General features: G+C 43.1%; 2 protein-coding genes across 6 annotated transcripts in view; one reads left to right on the plus strand and one right to left on the minus strand.

The window, feature by feature from the left end:
• The window catches only part of Nmnat1 (nicotinamide nucleotide adenylyltransferase 1), a 28,046-nt gene extending 27,638 nt beyond the window's left edge, over positions 1-408 (minus strand). The window contains exon 1 of the mRNA XM_090335870.1: positions 390-408. The gene's annotated coding sequence lies outside the window, so the exon portion shown is untranslated. The remainder of the gene's footprint in view (positions 1-389) is intronic.
• On the plus strand, positions 16-15,650 carry Lzic (leucine zipper and CTNNBIP1 domain containing). Of its 5 annotated transcripts, none has more exons than XM_090335874.1 (8): positions 16-70; positions 571-724; positions 5,175-5,283; positions 7,856-7,991; positions 8,365-8,463; positions 10,344-10,439; positions 11,200-11,281; positions 13,249-15,650. In XM_090335874.1, the coding sequence occupies exons 3-8, from the start codon at positions 5,183-5,185 to the stop codon at positions 13,305-13,307; spliced, it is 573 nt and encodes a 190-aa protein (XP_090192000.1). In that variant the 5' UTR covers positions 16-70; positions 571-724; positions 5,175-5,182; the 3' UTR covers positions 13,308-15,650. The 5 variants fall into 5 exon arrangements, with proteins under 5 accessions (XP_090192000.1, XP_090192001.1, XP_090191998.1 ...); XM_090335872.1 differs by lacking the exon at positions 16-70 and adding an exon at positions 105-416 and having other exon boundaries at positions 525-724; XM_090335875.1 differs by lacking the exon at positions 571-724 and having other exon boundaries at positions 22-70.
• The last annotated feature ends 492 nt before the right edge of the window (positions 15,651-16,142 follow it).

The following is a 16,142-nucleotide window of genomic DNA, read 5'->3' on the forward strand; positions in this document are numbered from 1 at the left end:
AGGAAACCGGAAGGACCTGGGTCCGGCGGAAGTGCGCCTCCAGCTCGGTCCGCCCGGCCGGAGACCTCAGGTAGGCGGGGTCCCGGGTTCCAATCTCTGGGCTCCCCAGGCGGGTGGGAGGCAGAGCGGGAGCCCTGGGGTCTCGAGGGGGGTGTCCCGGTTTTGAGGGGGGAGGACCGAAAGGAGTTTGGAGGGAGGCTGGCTCACGGCCACCGCCAGTGGAACTGAGGCCTCGCTGAGCCCGACCTGACTACGCGAGCTGCCAGCTCCCCGGCGGGGCATGGGCTGTGGGGCGGTGCCTGGAGACGCCCTGACCCGCAGCCTGAGCTGGAACGCCCGGGCCAACCCTGCTCACCGCCAGGCCGGGAGAGCTGTGCCTTCCGACTCACCGTTGGGAAGCTTCTGGACTTGACGGTGTAAGGCGTGTCCAGGACCTTGCTGGGAGAGGGGGGAAAAAGCCTCAAAAAGGCTGCCTGAGGTGCAGTCCAGGGGCTCAGCACCCTCGTCCTTCTAACGAATTACAGGCTGGGCATCAGTTACAGGCTGCTAACGGAACTGTCCGGTTAATAGTGTTCACATCCAGGTGATCTGAATTTCGAGCCTCTTGTAGTCTTCGTGGACAACTGCACTGTCCTCAAGCTGACCCCACTCGGAACAACCAGGGTTGGAGTTTTATTCAGTTGAGAGAGGTCGGCTTTGCAGAATTCTATGTGCTAGGAGACAGGTGAGCATGAATGAGGACTTGCCAGATAACAGCGTGTGACAGCCATTTCTATAGTTTGGTTTAAAACAAGAAAAAGTGCACTGCCTTTGTTCAGTACCAGGGGGTGCCAGCGAGTTAAATCTTCCTGAGAAGATTTCAGGCGAAGGCTTTTCCAGTGCTCCTATCTTCTCTGAAATTTATTCAGAAGAGCTTTGCCTCTTCTGAAGCCGGGCGCGGTGGCTCACACCTGTAAACCTCGCTACTCAGGAGGCTGAGATCTGAGGATCACGGCTATCACGGTTCAAAGCCAGCCCAAGCTTCACGGTAAATAAATAAATACTTCGAGGACTGGTGGTGTAGTCGGTGAGAGTGCTCTTATTAGCATGTATGAGGCCCCTTGTTCAATCCTCAACACTTAAAAAAAAAAAATCTTTTTTTTTTTTGGCGGTGGGAGCTGTACTGAACATTGACTCAGGGCCTTTTGAGCCATGCCTGCAACCTCAGGGTTTTTGTTTTGTTTTTAATAGATTTTAAATATGTGGGGCCTCTTTGTACTTGGTCCAGCAATCACATATTTGTATTAAGTGTTGAGAAAGCCAACAGGAGAATTTAATTTCGGCTCTCAAGAATTTAGTTAGGGCTGCCACGATGGCTCACGCCTGTAATCCTAGCTACTCAGGAGGCTGAGATCTGAGGATCGAGATTCAAAGCCTGCACAGGCACAAAAGGACCTGAGACTCTTATCTGCAATTAACATCTAGAAAATGGGAAGTGAGGCTTGGCTCAAGGGTAGGGTGGTAACCTTGAGCTGAAGAGCTCTGGGACAGAGCCTCAGTACCCCATGACCCACAACAAAAAAAAAAAAAAAAAAAAAAGAATTTAGTCAGGGTCAGGAGTTTGGCATAGTGGTAGAATGCTTGCCTTAGCATGCATGAAGTCCTGGATTTGATTCCTCCGTAGCACACACATACAAAAAAACCAGAAGTGGTGCTGTGGCTCAAGTAGTAGAGTGCATAAGGACTGGCAAAAAAAAAAAAAAAGAAAGAAATTAGTGAGGAGCCAGGTGCCAGTGGCTCACACCTGTAATACTAGCTACCCAGGCGGCCGAGAAGCATGGTTCAAAGGCAGCCCAAGTATGAAAATTACACAAGATTTTTATCTCCAATTAACCATCAGAAAAACGGAAACAGTGCTGTGGCCTAAGTGGTACATTGCTATCCTTGAGCTGAAAAGCTCAGGGACAGCACCCATGACTGACAACAACAGAAAGAATTTAGGCAGGAGTGAAACATAGATAAACACTGAGCTGTGATAAAATCGTGGACAAGCCTGGCATATGGTGTTCAGTAAGATGTGTAAGGCCCTAGGTTCTTTTGTGTATAGGGGGTTGGGGGCGGGTCATGGGGCTTGAACTCTGGGTCTGGGCACTGCCCCTGAGCTCTTCAGCTCCAGGCTACCGCCCTACCTCTGGAGCTACAGCCCCTTTTCTCATTTTCTAGTGTTCAATTGGAGGTAAGACTTAAGGTCTTGGGTGGGGAGTTTGGCCCAGTGGGTAGAGTGCTTGCCTACATGCAGGAGAACCGGATTCCATTCCTCCTTACCACATACATAGAAGAAAGCTGGAAGTGGTGCTGAAGCTGAAGTGGTAGAGCTCTAGCCTTTGAGAAAGCCTAAGGACAGTGCTCAGACTCTGAGTTCAAGGCCAGGACTGGCAAAAAAAAAAAGAGGGCCTGTAGTTTAGCCTAGTGGTAGAGCACTTGCCTAGCATGCACGAGGACCTGGGTTCAATTCCTTGGTACCACATACATAGCAAAAAGCCAGAAGTGCTGCTGAGGCTCAAGTAGTAGAGCTCTAGCCTTGAGAAAGTCCAAGGAAAGTGCTCAGGCCCTGAGTTCATGGCCCAGGACTGGCAAAAAAAAGAAAAAGAATCTTAAGGTCTTTAGTGCCTGGGCTGGCTTTGAACCTCGATCCTCAGATCTCAGCCTCCTGAGTAGCTAGGATTACACCGTACCCAGCAGGCCCTAGGTTCTATCCCCAGAGCTACAGTCAATTTTTACAATTGCATAACTCATGCTAAAAAAAAAAAAGAAAGAAAAGAAAAATAGATGCTAGCCGGGCTAGGAATGTGCTGGGTAGGGTGGCTCACACCTGTAATCCTAGCTACTCAGGAGCTGAGATCTGAGGATCAAGGTTCAAAGCCTGCCTTGGCACAAAAGGACCTGAGACTCTTATCTCTAAATAACCTCTAGAAAATGGGAAGTGGGGCTTGGCTCAAGGGTAGGGTGGTAGCCTTGAGCTGAAGAGCTCAGGGACACCGCCCAGGCTGAGTATAAGCCCCATGACCCACCAAAAAAAAAAAAATGCCAATAGAGAAAAAAATATGCAACACAGAAACAATTTTTTCATATATTTTTATTGTAATTAATAGAAGGGTTACATTATATTCACCATATAGAAGGTGCATTACTTCACAAACATTGATACCCTTTTTCATGTTTTGGTCCCCATTTCCCTCCCGCCTCCTCCAAGAAACAATTTTCTATAATTTTTTTTTTTTGCCAGTCCTGGGCCTTGAACTCAGGGCCTGAGCTCTGTCTTTGGGCTTTCTCAAGGCTAGAGCTCTACCACTTGAGCCACAATACCATTTCTGGCTTTTTGCTATGTATGTAATATGGAGGAATTGAACCCAGGTCTTCGTACATGCTAGGCAAGCATTCTACCACTAGGCTAAACTCCCATCCCCAGAAACAATTTTTATTAATCATTTATCAAATACAGTTTGTCTACCCAAGACTGGTAAAATCCTTGTTCTCAAAGAATTCACCACCTTGTGATTGACAGAAAATTAAGAAAGGCTTAAATGGAGAAAGGTGACACTTGAATCTAGACCTTGGGTAGATTAGAATTTCTACTAATTGTAGGAAATGGAGGCTCAAAAGAGAAGGATATTATACATGTGTGTAATCCCATAAAGGGAAATTTTGGTTTGTGGCTAGCCTGGGCTGCAAAATGAGACCCTGTTTTATGGGGGGGGGGGGAGAAATGTGAAGTGCTGGGAGTAATGTGAGAAGGTAGAAGGTGTACTGGGCTGAGTAAGCAGGGAGGCCCTGGATTCAGTCCCCAACAACAAAAGAGGAAACCGTGTGCAGTATGCTTTGAACTTTCAGTGTGGTTAGACTAAAGGTATTTTGTTTTTAGTGCTGATATTTGAGTCTAGCCTAGGGCTTACTTCACACAGGTGTCATTCTACTCTTGAACTGTACTCCCAGCCCTCAACCAGGAAATTTTAATAATTCCTTATGTATTTTTCTTTTGTTGACATTACTAGAAATTGAACGTAGTGTCTCACACTTACATCAGAGCCACTCTACCAGCACCCTGACCATTTCTGTATAAATCAGTATGTTCCGGATGGAGATGTGGCTCAAGTGGTTGAGCACCAGCCAATGAGCAAAAATATCAGATACTAGGTTCAAGTCCCAGTCTTGGACAAAAAAGAAAAATTAGTATGTTCATATTTCAAATTTGTTTAAAGTAATATAGATCAAGAGAGAAGACTTGAAATTAAATTCTCAAGCATTTCTTTCTTCTTTTTTTTATTTTTTGGTGGGTCAAGGGGCTTGAACTCTGGGCCTGGGCATTGTCCCTGAACTCTTCAGCTCAAGGCTACCACCCTACCCCTTGAGGCACAGCCCCACTACCCATTTTCTAGTGATTGATTGGAGATAAGAGTCTCACTTTTTTTTTTTTTTTGGCCAGTCCTGGGCTTGGGCTCAGGGTCTGAGCACTGTCCTTGGACTTTCTCAAGGCTAGAGCTCTACCACTTGAGCCTCAGCACCAGTTCCGGGTTTTGTTTTGTTTTTCTATGTATGTGCTACCAAGAATCAAATCTTGGTCTTCATGCATGCTAGGCAAGCACTCTACCACTAGGCCAAACTCCCGGCCCCAAGTCTTAAATTCTTTAATGCCCAGGCTGGTTTTGAACCATGATCCTCAGATCTCAGCCTTCTAAGTAGCTAGGATTACAGGAGTGAATCACCATGTCCTGCTTTACCAGGTATTTCTATGGAATGTTGTTATGCTGAGTTTAAACTTTTATATCCAAACTGAGATTTTATTTGAATAGCTCTCATTTCCATATCTGGAACTTAGAAAGAACTTAAATTTAAACTAAATTATTTATTTATCGAGTCGTAGGTCTTGAACTCATGGCCTGGGCACTATCCCTGAGCTCTTTTGCTCGAGGCTAGCACTCTACCACTTTGAGCCACACCTCCACTTGGAGATAGTCTTAAGGACTTTCCTGCTCTGGCTGGCTTTAAATAAACCATGATCCTCAGATTTCAGCTTCCTGAATAGGATTACAAGTATGAGCCACCAGCACCTGGCTAAACTCAATTTTAAATTACACTAATTCATTGAATCTTTTCAAATTAAATCAATGTGCTATATGTAGCTTATTGTTTTACAGAGATTAAAATGGCTTCCAGAGGTAAGACAGAAACAAGCAAATTAAAGCAGAATTTAGAAGAACAGTTGGATAGACTAATGCAGCAATTACAAGATCTTGAGGAATGCAGGTAATAGTATAATTGTGTGTTATTATGACATAAATGCCTTTTTTCTAAAGCTAGATTACAAGTTCTGTGAATGTAGGCCCATGTGTAATTTTGTTTTCGTCTGTAGTATTTCTCATAGTGTTTTGTCTGTTAAGAGTTATAAAGTCAATGTAGGCTTTGGAGTCATAAGTCCTGGAATGTGGAAGTCTTTCAAGTAATTACTAAGTGCATGGGAACTTGGCAAAAATGCTTAACCTCCTTGAGGTGGAAATAATAACACTACTCTATGTGTGTGTGTGTGTGTGTGTGTGTGTGTGTGTGTGTGTGTGTGTGTGTGTGCACATGTGCGTGCTAGTCCTGGAACTTGAACTGAGCACGAGGGCTCTGTCCCTGAGCTTTTTCATTGCTTTTTTTTTTTTTTTTTTACTACTTAATCAGAGATAAGAGTCTCATGACTTTCCTGCCTGGGCTGGATTTGAACTGCAATCCTCAGATCTCATCCTCCTGATTAGGGTTACAGATATGAGCCATGGTGCCTGACTACATACTTGGTCTTTAATATTTAAACTGTCATGCCTGGTATGGACTTTTGGTATGTGCTCAAAAGACAAACTGCGGCAGGCCTGGTGGCTCACGCCTGTAATCCTAGCTCCTCAGGAGGCTGAGATCTGAGGATCAAGGTTCAAAGCCAGCCCAGGCACAAAAGGGCCTGAGACTCTTATCTCCAATTAACCTGTAGAAAAGGAGAAGTGGGGCTTGGCTCAAGGGTTGGGTCGTAGCCTTGAGCTGAAGAGCTCAGGGCCAGCACCCAGGCTGAGTTCAAGCCTCATGACCCACATTTAAAAAAAAAAAAAAAAAGACTGAGACTGGGCTGGGAGTGTAGCTCAGTAGAAGAATGGGTGCTTAGCATGCTGAAGTCTGGGTTCAATCCCCAGCACTTAAAAAAAAAAATTTTGCCCATGACAGTAGCTCATTCCTGTAACCCTAGCTACTCAGGAGTCTCAGATCTGAGGATCATGATTCAGAGCCAGGGAAGGAGAGTCCATGAGACTTTTATCTTCAGTTAAGCATCAGAAAATCCAAAAGTGGGGGCCGGTAGTTTGGCCTAGTGGTAGAGTGCTTGCCTAGCATGCACGAAGACCCGGGTTCGATTCCTTGGTACCCCACATACATAGCAAAAAGCCAGAAGTGGTGCTGAGGCTCAAGTGGTAGAGCTCTAGCCTTGAGAAAGTCCAAGGACAGTGCTCAAGCCCTGAGCTCAAGCCTAGGACTGGCAAAAAAAAAAAAAAAAAAAAAAAAAAAAATCTAAAAGTGGAGCTGTAGCTCAAGTAGTAAAGGACTAGCATTGAGCATTAAAAACTCAGGGAGAGCATCCAGGCCCTAAGTTCAAGCCCTAAGAAAAAAAAAAAAGGAGCAAGATGGTTCCTTGCATATTTAAGAGCTTTGCTGGGATGTAAAATTGCAAATGAAGTTGATGCACGGTGCTTGGCCCAGCATAGGTGCTCAGCAAGTGGTCGATCACTAAATGGCAGCTGTTGTAACTTCATAAATATTTAATAAGTGGCCTGCTTGGTGAATAAAAATAACCTCTCACTCAGATGGCATGTACTGCATTGCTGTTTTGGAGGACACACAAAATCTTCCCTGCCATTAATGATGATAATAACCACAGTTATTTACCTGTTACTATATGTGCCAAGCACTTTCTTTTATCTTATTTAGCGCTCATAGCAACCCTACTAAATAGGTACCATAATTATCCAAAGCTTTATAGATAAACTGAGGCTTAGCTGTGTTCAGTATCTTGCCCAAGGTGATTGCACTGCCAGTTTAAACTGACAGAAACTATTGTGTGGTTTAAGTATGCCTTATTTCAGTAAAAGAAAAATGGCTAGGGGCCGGGAGTTTGGCCTAGTGGTTAAAGTGCTTGCCTAGCATGCATGAAGACCCGGGTTCGATTCCTCGGTACCACATACATAGAAAAAAGCCAGAAGTGGTGCTGAGGCTCAAGTGGTAGAGCTCTAGCCTTGAGAAAGTCCAAGGACAGTGCTCAGGCCCTGAGCCCAAGCCCAGGACTGGCAAAAAAAAAAATGGCTAGGGTGTCACTCAGTGGTAGAACTTGTGCTATTGTTGTTCCTGGTCTTGGCTCAATCTCCAACAGTCTATAATCTTAACACTTCAGAGGCTGAGATCTGAGAATCATAGTTTGAAGCCAGTCTGGGCAGTAAAAATTCATGAGACTCTTAACCTTCAATTAACCACCAAAAAGTTGGAAGTGGAGCTGTGCCTTGAGTGGTAGAGTACTAACCTTAAGCAAAACAAAGCTTAGGGACAGCACCAGGCTCTGAGTTCAAGCTCTAGTACTGGAATAAAAGAAAGAGAAAGAGAGAGAAAAAAAACAAACCCTAATACTAAATACTAAACCTAAATACTAAAGGAACCACATTCAAGTGTTAACAACTGTGTGGGCACATCTGTCCTTAGCATTTGGATGTTTTCTTCATTTTGATATAGTCTCTCATGTGTAAGTACTAAGCTTTTTTTCACTGGGAAATCTTTACTTTTCTACATTATCATATTTACTGTACTTCAGAGAAGAGCTTGATGCAGATGAATATGAAGAAACCAAAAAGGAAACTCTGGAGCAGCTAAGTGAATTTAATGAGTCGCTGAAGAAAATTATGTCTGGAAATATGACTCTGGTAGATGAACTAAGTGGAATGCAGCTGGTAAGCACAATTTGCTTATTGCTTTTTTTTTTTTTTTCTTCTGTGAGAGACAATGTAGCTTGGAAGATGTAGCTTAGTGGTAGAGTGCTTGCCTTCTGGTGTTCCATTCCAGCACTGCAAATGAAAGTATTTTTTAAAAAAATGTAATTTCTTGATTATTGTCTGCCTTGTGTACATGAAATAGGATATGTGTATCTTTCAGATCTGCATTTAGTTATCTATTTGACTCCAGTGACATACACAGAAGGAACAAATGAAAACTGATTTTGCAGTTCTCTTGATACCCAAAGACTTCTTGATAAAGCTTCATCAATCATTTTTTACAAATCTGATTCTTTGGAATGTTTTTGTTTTTGCATTCCTGTGTTTCTAGGCTATTCAGGCAGCTATCAGCCAGGCCTTTAAAACTCCAGAGGTCATCAGATTGTTTGCAAAGAAACAACCTGGCCAGCTTCGGACCAGGTTAGCAGAGGTAAAACTTATTTAAATTGTTCTAATTGTTGTGTTTTTCTTCTGTAGCTCAAGAATTTGCCTATTGTGATGGTCTACAGTATTAAAATTGTCCAGTTGATTTTAGAGCTACAGCCTGCAATTTGGGGGCAAAATTCATACCTTGAGCAATTATAGTTCATAATGAATGTGAATGTTTAAAGTGCACAGCAGTTTCACTGGGACCCAGAGCACTTGTGACTTGTGCTTGGAATCTGGCTTTCTTTTTTTTCTTCTTTTCTTCTTTTCTTCTTTTCTCTCTCTCTCTCTCTCTCTCTCTCTCTCTCTCTCTCCCCCCCTCTTCCTTTCTTTCTTTCTTTGGGCTTGAACTCAGCCTGGACGATGTCCCTGAACTCTTCAGCTCAAGGCTACCTCCCTACCCTTGAGCCAAGCTCCACTTCCCATTTTCCAGAGGTTAATTGGAGATAAGAGATCCTTTTGTGCCCAGGCTGACTTTGAACCTTGAACCTCAGATCTCAGCCTCCTGAGTAGCTAGGATGACAGGCGTGAGCCACCGTGCCCGGCTGGACTCTGGCTTAATGCTGTAGCATCCTTGTCTAGAGCCTTAATCTGTAATCCCACTGAGAATGCATGAGCAACATTCTCTTATGCATGTTTCCTATTTTCTCTGAGAATTTCAAGCACCTTTATGAGCATCTACAGTTTATAGACTTGAATGTAAATAGCAAGTTATTTGCAGCTGTGGATAATTCAGTAGTGTAGTGAGTAAGAGCATAGCCAAACACTGGTTGGTTGTGTTTGTAATACTAGCTACTTGGAAGCTGACATTAGGAGGATCACAGATTAAGACCAGCCTGGGAAAGAAAGCTTTCAAGACCCTTTTTGAACAGTATAGTTGCAGGCAGTAGGGGACATGCCCAACCTGTGTGAGGTCCTGAATTGAAACCCCATTACTACAATACAAGAAACAAAGGTTTGAATGGGTTTGAATCCCTGCTCTGCATACTGGGATATGTGACCTTTGCAAGTTATTATATTCAACCTCTTTCTTCCTCAGTTTGTCTGTAGAAAGGTAATCACGTTAGTCCCTACCTCTTATGGTTTTTGCAAGGATTCAGTGAAATGATATATGTAAAAGCACTTAGAAGCCAGGTAATAGCATGCCTATACTAACAACTACTTGGGAGGCAGAGGAAGAAAGATCTCTTAAGCCCTGAAATTTGAGACCAGATAACATCAAAAATCCTGTCTCAATATTTAATTAAATAAGTAATTTGAAAATAAGCTGGGCATATAGTTCAGTAGTGGAGCATTTGCCCAGTATGTACAAGGTCCAGCGTTTATTTGTGCCAGTCCTGGGGCTTGAACTCTGGGCCTGGGTGTTGTCCCCGAGCTTTTTTGCACAAGGTTAGCATTCTACCACTTGACCCACAACTCCACTTCTTGATTTTTTTGGTAATTAATGGGAAATAAGAATCTCTTTCTCCTGCCTGGGTTGTCTTTGAACCATGATCCTCCTATCTCAGCCTCCTGAATAGCTAGAATTTACAGGTACTCCAGCTCTTTTTGTTGGTGTTGGTGTTGGACATAGAGCTTGAATTTTGGGCCTGGGCACTGTCTCTGAGCTCTTCAGCTCAAAGCTATCATCATACCCCTTGAGCCACAGTGCCACTTTCACTTTTCTAATGGTTAATTGGAGACAAAAAAATCTCACAGACTTTAGTACTGGGGCTGGCTTTGAACTGCAATCCTAAGATCTCAGCCTCCTGAGTGGCTAGGATTACAGATGTGACCCACCATGCCTACCTTACATGTGAATTCTGTAAAGAAGTAGGTGTGGAAAACTGGATTTCATGCAGCATTTTCCCCTTACATATCCTTGCATTCATTTATCTATTATAGATGGATAGAGATCTGATGGTCGGAAAACTGCAAAGAGACCTATACACTCAACAGAAAGTGGAGATACTAACAGCTCTCAGGAAACTTGGAGAGAAGGTACCATATTTAATTAAATTATTAGGCATAGGAAACAGCTGATATTTGTTAGAGAACTTCTTGACCTGTGATATAGTTTGTAATCCTCAAACCTTCTTAAGTATGACACAAAAAGCCACTTGTGACCTTTTTTTTCCCCCTTTGGTGGCAGGGTTTGAACTCTGGGCCTGGGTACTGTCCCTGAGCTCTTCAGATCAAGGCTAATACCGCTAGAGCCACAGCGCCACTTCCAGTTTTCTAGTAGTTAATTGGAGATAAGAGTCTCATGGACATTAGTGCTCAGGCTGGCTTTGAACCGCAATTCTCAGATCTCAGCCTCCTGAGTAGATAAGATTACAGGCGCGTGCCTGGCTAAAAGCAACATCTATTCCCAAAACCTATGTATTTCATTGCATTAAAGAGTCTAGTCTTAATCTTTTCCCAATATTCTGTGCTAGGGAATATGGAAATCATGTAAGGGTCATTCTGTCCCTTGAGAAAAGAGGCTGGAGACTGCATTTGCCTGGCTCATCCTCTATCTTTATTTTTTATTTTTTGCCACTCCTGGGGCTTGAACTCAGGGCCTGGGCACTGTCCTTGGACACTAGCACTCTGCCACTTGAGCTACAAAACCACTTCTTGCTTCTTCCTGTATGTGGTACCGAGAAATCGAACCCAGGGCTTTGTGCATCTTAAGCGAGCATTCCACCACTAGGCCACACTTGTGGCCTTCTTAAGTGTGATACAAAAAGCCACTTGTGACATTTGAACCCTTTTCTAGCTGACTGCAGATGATGAGACCTTCTTGTCAACAAATGCTAGTGCTATCCTGAGCCAGTTTGAGAAAGTCTCAACCGACCTTGGTGAGTGCCTTCATGATTCATTCTTCTCTTTCTTTTGTAAATTTCACTCAATGTAATATGTCTATAATATACTCATGAAGCAGTAGTTCATTTCTTTTTTTTTTTTTTTTTTTGCCAGTCCTGGGCTTAAGCTCAGGGCCTGAGCACTGTCCTTGGACTTTCTCAAGGCTAGAGCTCTACCACTTGTGCTTCAGTACCACTTCTGGCTTTTTTCTATGTATGTGGTACCAAGGAATCGAACTCGGGTCTTTGTGCATGTTAGGCAAGCACTCTACCATTAGGCCAAATTCCCAGCCCATTTCTTTTCATTACTGTATAGTATTCCTTTGTGCAGTACTCTACAGTTTGGTTATATACCTTACACCTGACAGTGATCTATGTTCATGACATTTAAAAAGTAAAAACAGCTCTGAAAGAAATGACCTACTTCTATGCCTTTTTTTTTTTTAACATTATGAAGGTGATGTACAGAGAGGTTATCATCTCATAAGTCATAAGTCAGGTAATGAGTACAGTTTTTTTTTGTTTTTGTTTTTTTGCCAGTCCTGGGGCTTAAACTCAGGGCCTGAGCACTGTCCTTGGATTTTCTCAAGGCTAGAGCTCTACCACTTGAGCCTCAGCACCACTTCCAGCTTTTTCTTATATATATGGTACTGAGGAATCGAACGTAGGTTTTTATGCATGCTAGGCAAGAACTCTACCACTAGGCCAAACTCCTGGCCCCATGAGTACAGTTCTTGAACAATGGTACCCCTTACTCTGTTCTCTCCTGGTTTCTTCCTCCCATCTCTACCCACTAGTTGTATAGTTCATTTTCAACATAGTTCTTAGTGAGTGCCACTGCTGCATTTTTTAACCTATGTGCTCCATTTTTGTGCCCCCCAAAGGTGGAAAAAAGGAACAAACAAGATAGAAAAGAAAAGGAAAACAAAATCCTCTTGTTTCCATTTTCTGGTTTTCATTCAGATACATATCATTTTATATAATCAGAGGCACAGAGGCATTGCTCCTTTGTGTTCCTCCTCTGTTCTCATGGTGTGTGAATTCTATGTCTGCTTTTACCAAGCTCTAAGTTGAGAATGCTGGGCTTAAGCGTATCTGCCCTGTGTCTGTTATAGAATTGGTTTCAAAAACATGTCTGGTGAATAAACAAAGTAATGAGGGCTGGGAAGGTGGCTTAATGGTAGAGTGCTTGCCTGGCATGCATGAAGCCCTAGGTTCCATTCCTTAGTACCACATAAATAGAAATTGTATACACTCTTTTTTACACATAGTAGAGCTAGGGTTTGTAACCTATAAGCCATCCTAGTAACTGAATTGTTTGTGCAGAGAGAAGGACATTGAGATAGGAGTGAGTAGGCGTAGTTTAAAGCCTTGGTGATGGAGACCATTTCTGTTTTCTGTTTCATTATTTTTTTTTTAATAATGTAACCATTTGGGGTCCGCTTTTAACTTGGACTAGTGTAACTCCTTCATGCAATAAACTGAAAAGAGCCATGCTGTCTAGTCTTGAAGTCTCTCATTTAAACCGAGGTCAAGCAGTAGGCGCCTGGCAGTGTCCAGTCTGTAATCCTAGTTACAAAGGAGGCATAGATCTGAAGATCATCCATGAGACTTACATCCAATTAACTTGCCAGAAAGGGAGATGATGCTGTGGCCCAAAGTGGTAGAACGCTAGCCTTGAGCTGAAGAGCTCAGGAACATCACCTATGTCCTTTTATATTTGAACAGACTCTGTTTTCTTTTCTTTGTTTTTGTTTTTTACCAGTCTTTGGCTTGTGCTCAGGGCCTGAGCACTGTCCTTAGACTTTCCCAAGGCTAGAACTTACCACTTAAGAAAGTTCGAGGACAGTGCTCAGGCCCTGAGTTCAAGACTCAAGACTTGTTTCATTATTTTCAACTAGAATTTACTACCTTTACCTAGAATTGTCATGAATTTGTAATAACCTTATTTTTTTTCTCCTTAGGCTCTGGAGACAAAGTCCTTGCTCTGGCAAGTTTTGAGGTTGAAAAAACCCAAAAGTGACAGTGTGGGAGCTGAACACATTCCCCTGCAAAGAAACAGACACTCTAAAAGTGCATTTGCATCCAGGACTTGGTAACACAGAGATGTACAACGCTGTTTATGTTTTTCCTCGCCTCTCTCTGTGCAGGGTTCCTTGCTGAGTGACCCTGGGCTCACTGGACTTGATTCATTATGATTTGTTTGTTCAAGAGAGAACAGAAAAGAAACTTCTTCTGTTTCTAGTAAAGCTCCTTGGCTTTGGGGAGAGGGATAGAGGTTTGGTTTTGGAGGGTTTTTTTTCTCATTTATTTGGGGGATATTTGTGGTTGGAACAGGGAGGTGTTTCACTATGTAGCCCAAACTGGCTTCAACTCACTGTGTAGCCCATGCTGGCCTAAACCTATGGCAGTGAAACCTCAACCTTCCAAGCACTGGCCTCATGCCCAGTCTCTTTGGTTTTAAGTGCTGATAGGGAATAAAAAGATGCCTGGGGGCCGGGAGCATGGCCTAGTGGTGGAGTGCTTGCCTAGCATGCACAAAATACTGGGTTTGATTCCCTGGAACCACATACACAGAAAAAGCTAGAACTGGCAGAGTGCTAGCCTTGAGCAAAATGTGTCCAAGGAGAGTGCCCAGGCCCTGAGTTCAAGCCCCAGGACTGGGGGGGAGGGGGCGGGGGCGGTGCTTTTTAATTCTTTTCCATTCACAACAGATTTCCATCACTGGGCTGGTGTGACAACTTCACCTGCCCTCCTGTGTGCTCATAGAGTTTTAGAGCCTCAGTAAAGTTACAAATAATATTTACTACAAACAAGGAAATATTCAGAAAGAGCAAGTGATTTGCTAAACACACATCAAACAGAACTGGGGATAAGGACCAGACTCATAGGCCCTTACTCCCAGTTTTTTGTTTTGTTTTGTTTTGTTTTGTTTTGTTTGGTAAGGGGCTGTTATGGGGCTTGAACTCTGGCTTTGGCACTGTCCCTCAGCTCATCAACTCAAGGCTACCACCCTACCCCTGGGCCTGGGTACTGTCCCTGAGCTCTTCAGCTCAAGGCTACCCCCTATCCTTGAGCCATAGCCCCACTTCTCCTTTTCTAGTGATTAATTGGAGATAAGCGTCTCAGGGCTTTGTATTGCCCAGGCTGGCTTTGAACCAGGATCCTCAGCTCAGCCTCCTGAGTAGCTAGGACCGCTACTCCCAGTTTTATACCTACTGAATGTTTTCTCTCTCTCCCCCTCTCCCCCTCCTCCTTTCCCCCCCTTTCCTCTCGGTATGGTTTTTGAAAAATAATGAACTTGTATTTGTGCAAGTTAGTGTCTATGAAATCTCTGCATTGACTGGACACTAAAGACTATTCCCTAGCCTGTGAGCCCTGCCATGAATGAGGCCCTTGTGTCTCTGAAGTTCTAACTTGGAACAATGGGAACCCTGTCCAGAGTCTCCTGAAGTAACTTAACTCCTTTCGCTGTTTCACTGCGGAAGCAATAGGAAGTGGCAGCTCAGGCCCTCCCAGGATAACCTCCTGCCAAACTCAGAGGGCAGCAACTGTGAGCTACATCGATTCTTCAGTTTGCAGAGGAACATAACTTTTGAGGAAACACTAGCTTTTCTCTGAAGTGTTTACATCTCTGTACATGAATCTATAGTCAGACCTGTTCCTGTGCGTGTACGTTAGATTTTTCCTAGGGTTTTGTCATTCTATCTTCCAAAATGTGTTTCTCAGTATTCTCTTTCTTTATACTTTATACAAATTAAGAACATTTTAGTGCTTCTAATATACTTAAATTCTACTAGGTGCTTTGCCAACTGAACAAATTAGGAAACCTGAGTCATATTGATGCCTTATTTGGAACAGTTAGTGGTTCTTGATTTTTGTTGAGACAGGGTCTCACTCTGTGGCCCAGGCTGGACTCAAACTCCTGCGCTCAAACAATCCTCCTGCTTTAGCTTTCCAAGAGCCTGTAAGTACAGGCACATCACTGTGCCTAGCTGATGGCTTATTTATGTGCATTGGCTTGTGATAATCAAAAACAAATGGAATTTGGGACAAACAAAGAAAAAGCAGATTGCCTACCATCCCCTAGGGCTTTGCAGGCATTTACTCTACTTTCATTTTCTGGGTCTTTAACTGGAGATGGGATTATATGAATATAAAATTCAACATTAAGTATATAGTCCCGTGGCAGTTGGTACATTGTACCACCACTGCTATAGTTTCAAAACATTTCTTTTACCTTCAATTAAACAGTTATTCCCTCATCCCTTCTCCCAGCCCTCCAGAAACCATAAATATACTGTTTCTATAGGTTTACCTATTTGAGCTATGTGGTATAAATGGAATAATACATCATATAAAGGACCTTTCTGGTGTGTCTAACTTCTTCCACTTAGCACAATATTTTCAAAGTTAATCCACATTGTAGCATGTTTCAATACCTGATTCTTGCTACTTTGGGAGTTTGTGTGTTTTTCATTTTTATTGCACTGGTACTGGGGATGTTGAACTCATGGCCTTATACTTGCTCAGCTAGCGCTCTTCCACTTAAGCTATACCTCCATTCCAACATTTTACTGATTAATGGGAGATGACATCTTGCAGACATTTCTGTCCAGAATAGCTTTGAATCCCACTCTGCTTATTTCAGCCTCCTACTGTCCCACCATAATTTCAACCACCAACACCCTACTTCGATTCCTTTTTATGGATGGATAATATCCCATTGTATAGATAGTACATTTTGTTTATTCATTTATTTGATTAGCATTTGGGTTGATTCTACTTTGGGCTTCTTTGAACATTTCTGTACATAAATTTGTTTGACTGCCACTTTTCAGTTCTTGTGGAGAATTGC

The sequence above is a fragment of the Megascapheus bottae genome, chromosome 6, assembly GCF_031878675.1.
Source record: "Megascapheus bottae isolate mThoBot1 chromosome 6, mThoBot2.hap1, whole genome shotgun sequence".
Taxonomy (NCBI): domain Eukaryota; kingdom Metazoa; phylum Chordata; class Mammalia; order Rodentia; family Geomyidae; genus Megascapheus; species Megascapheus bottae.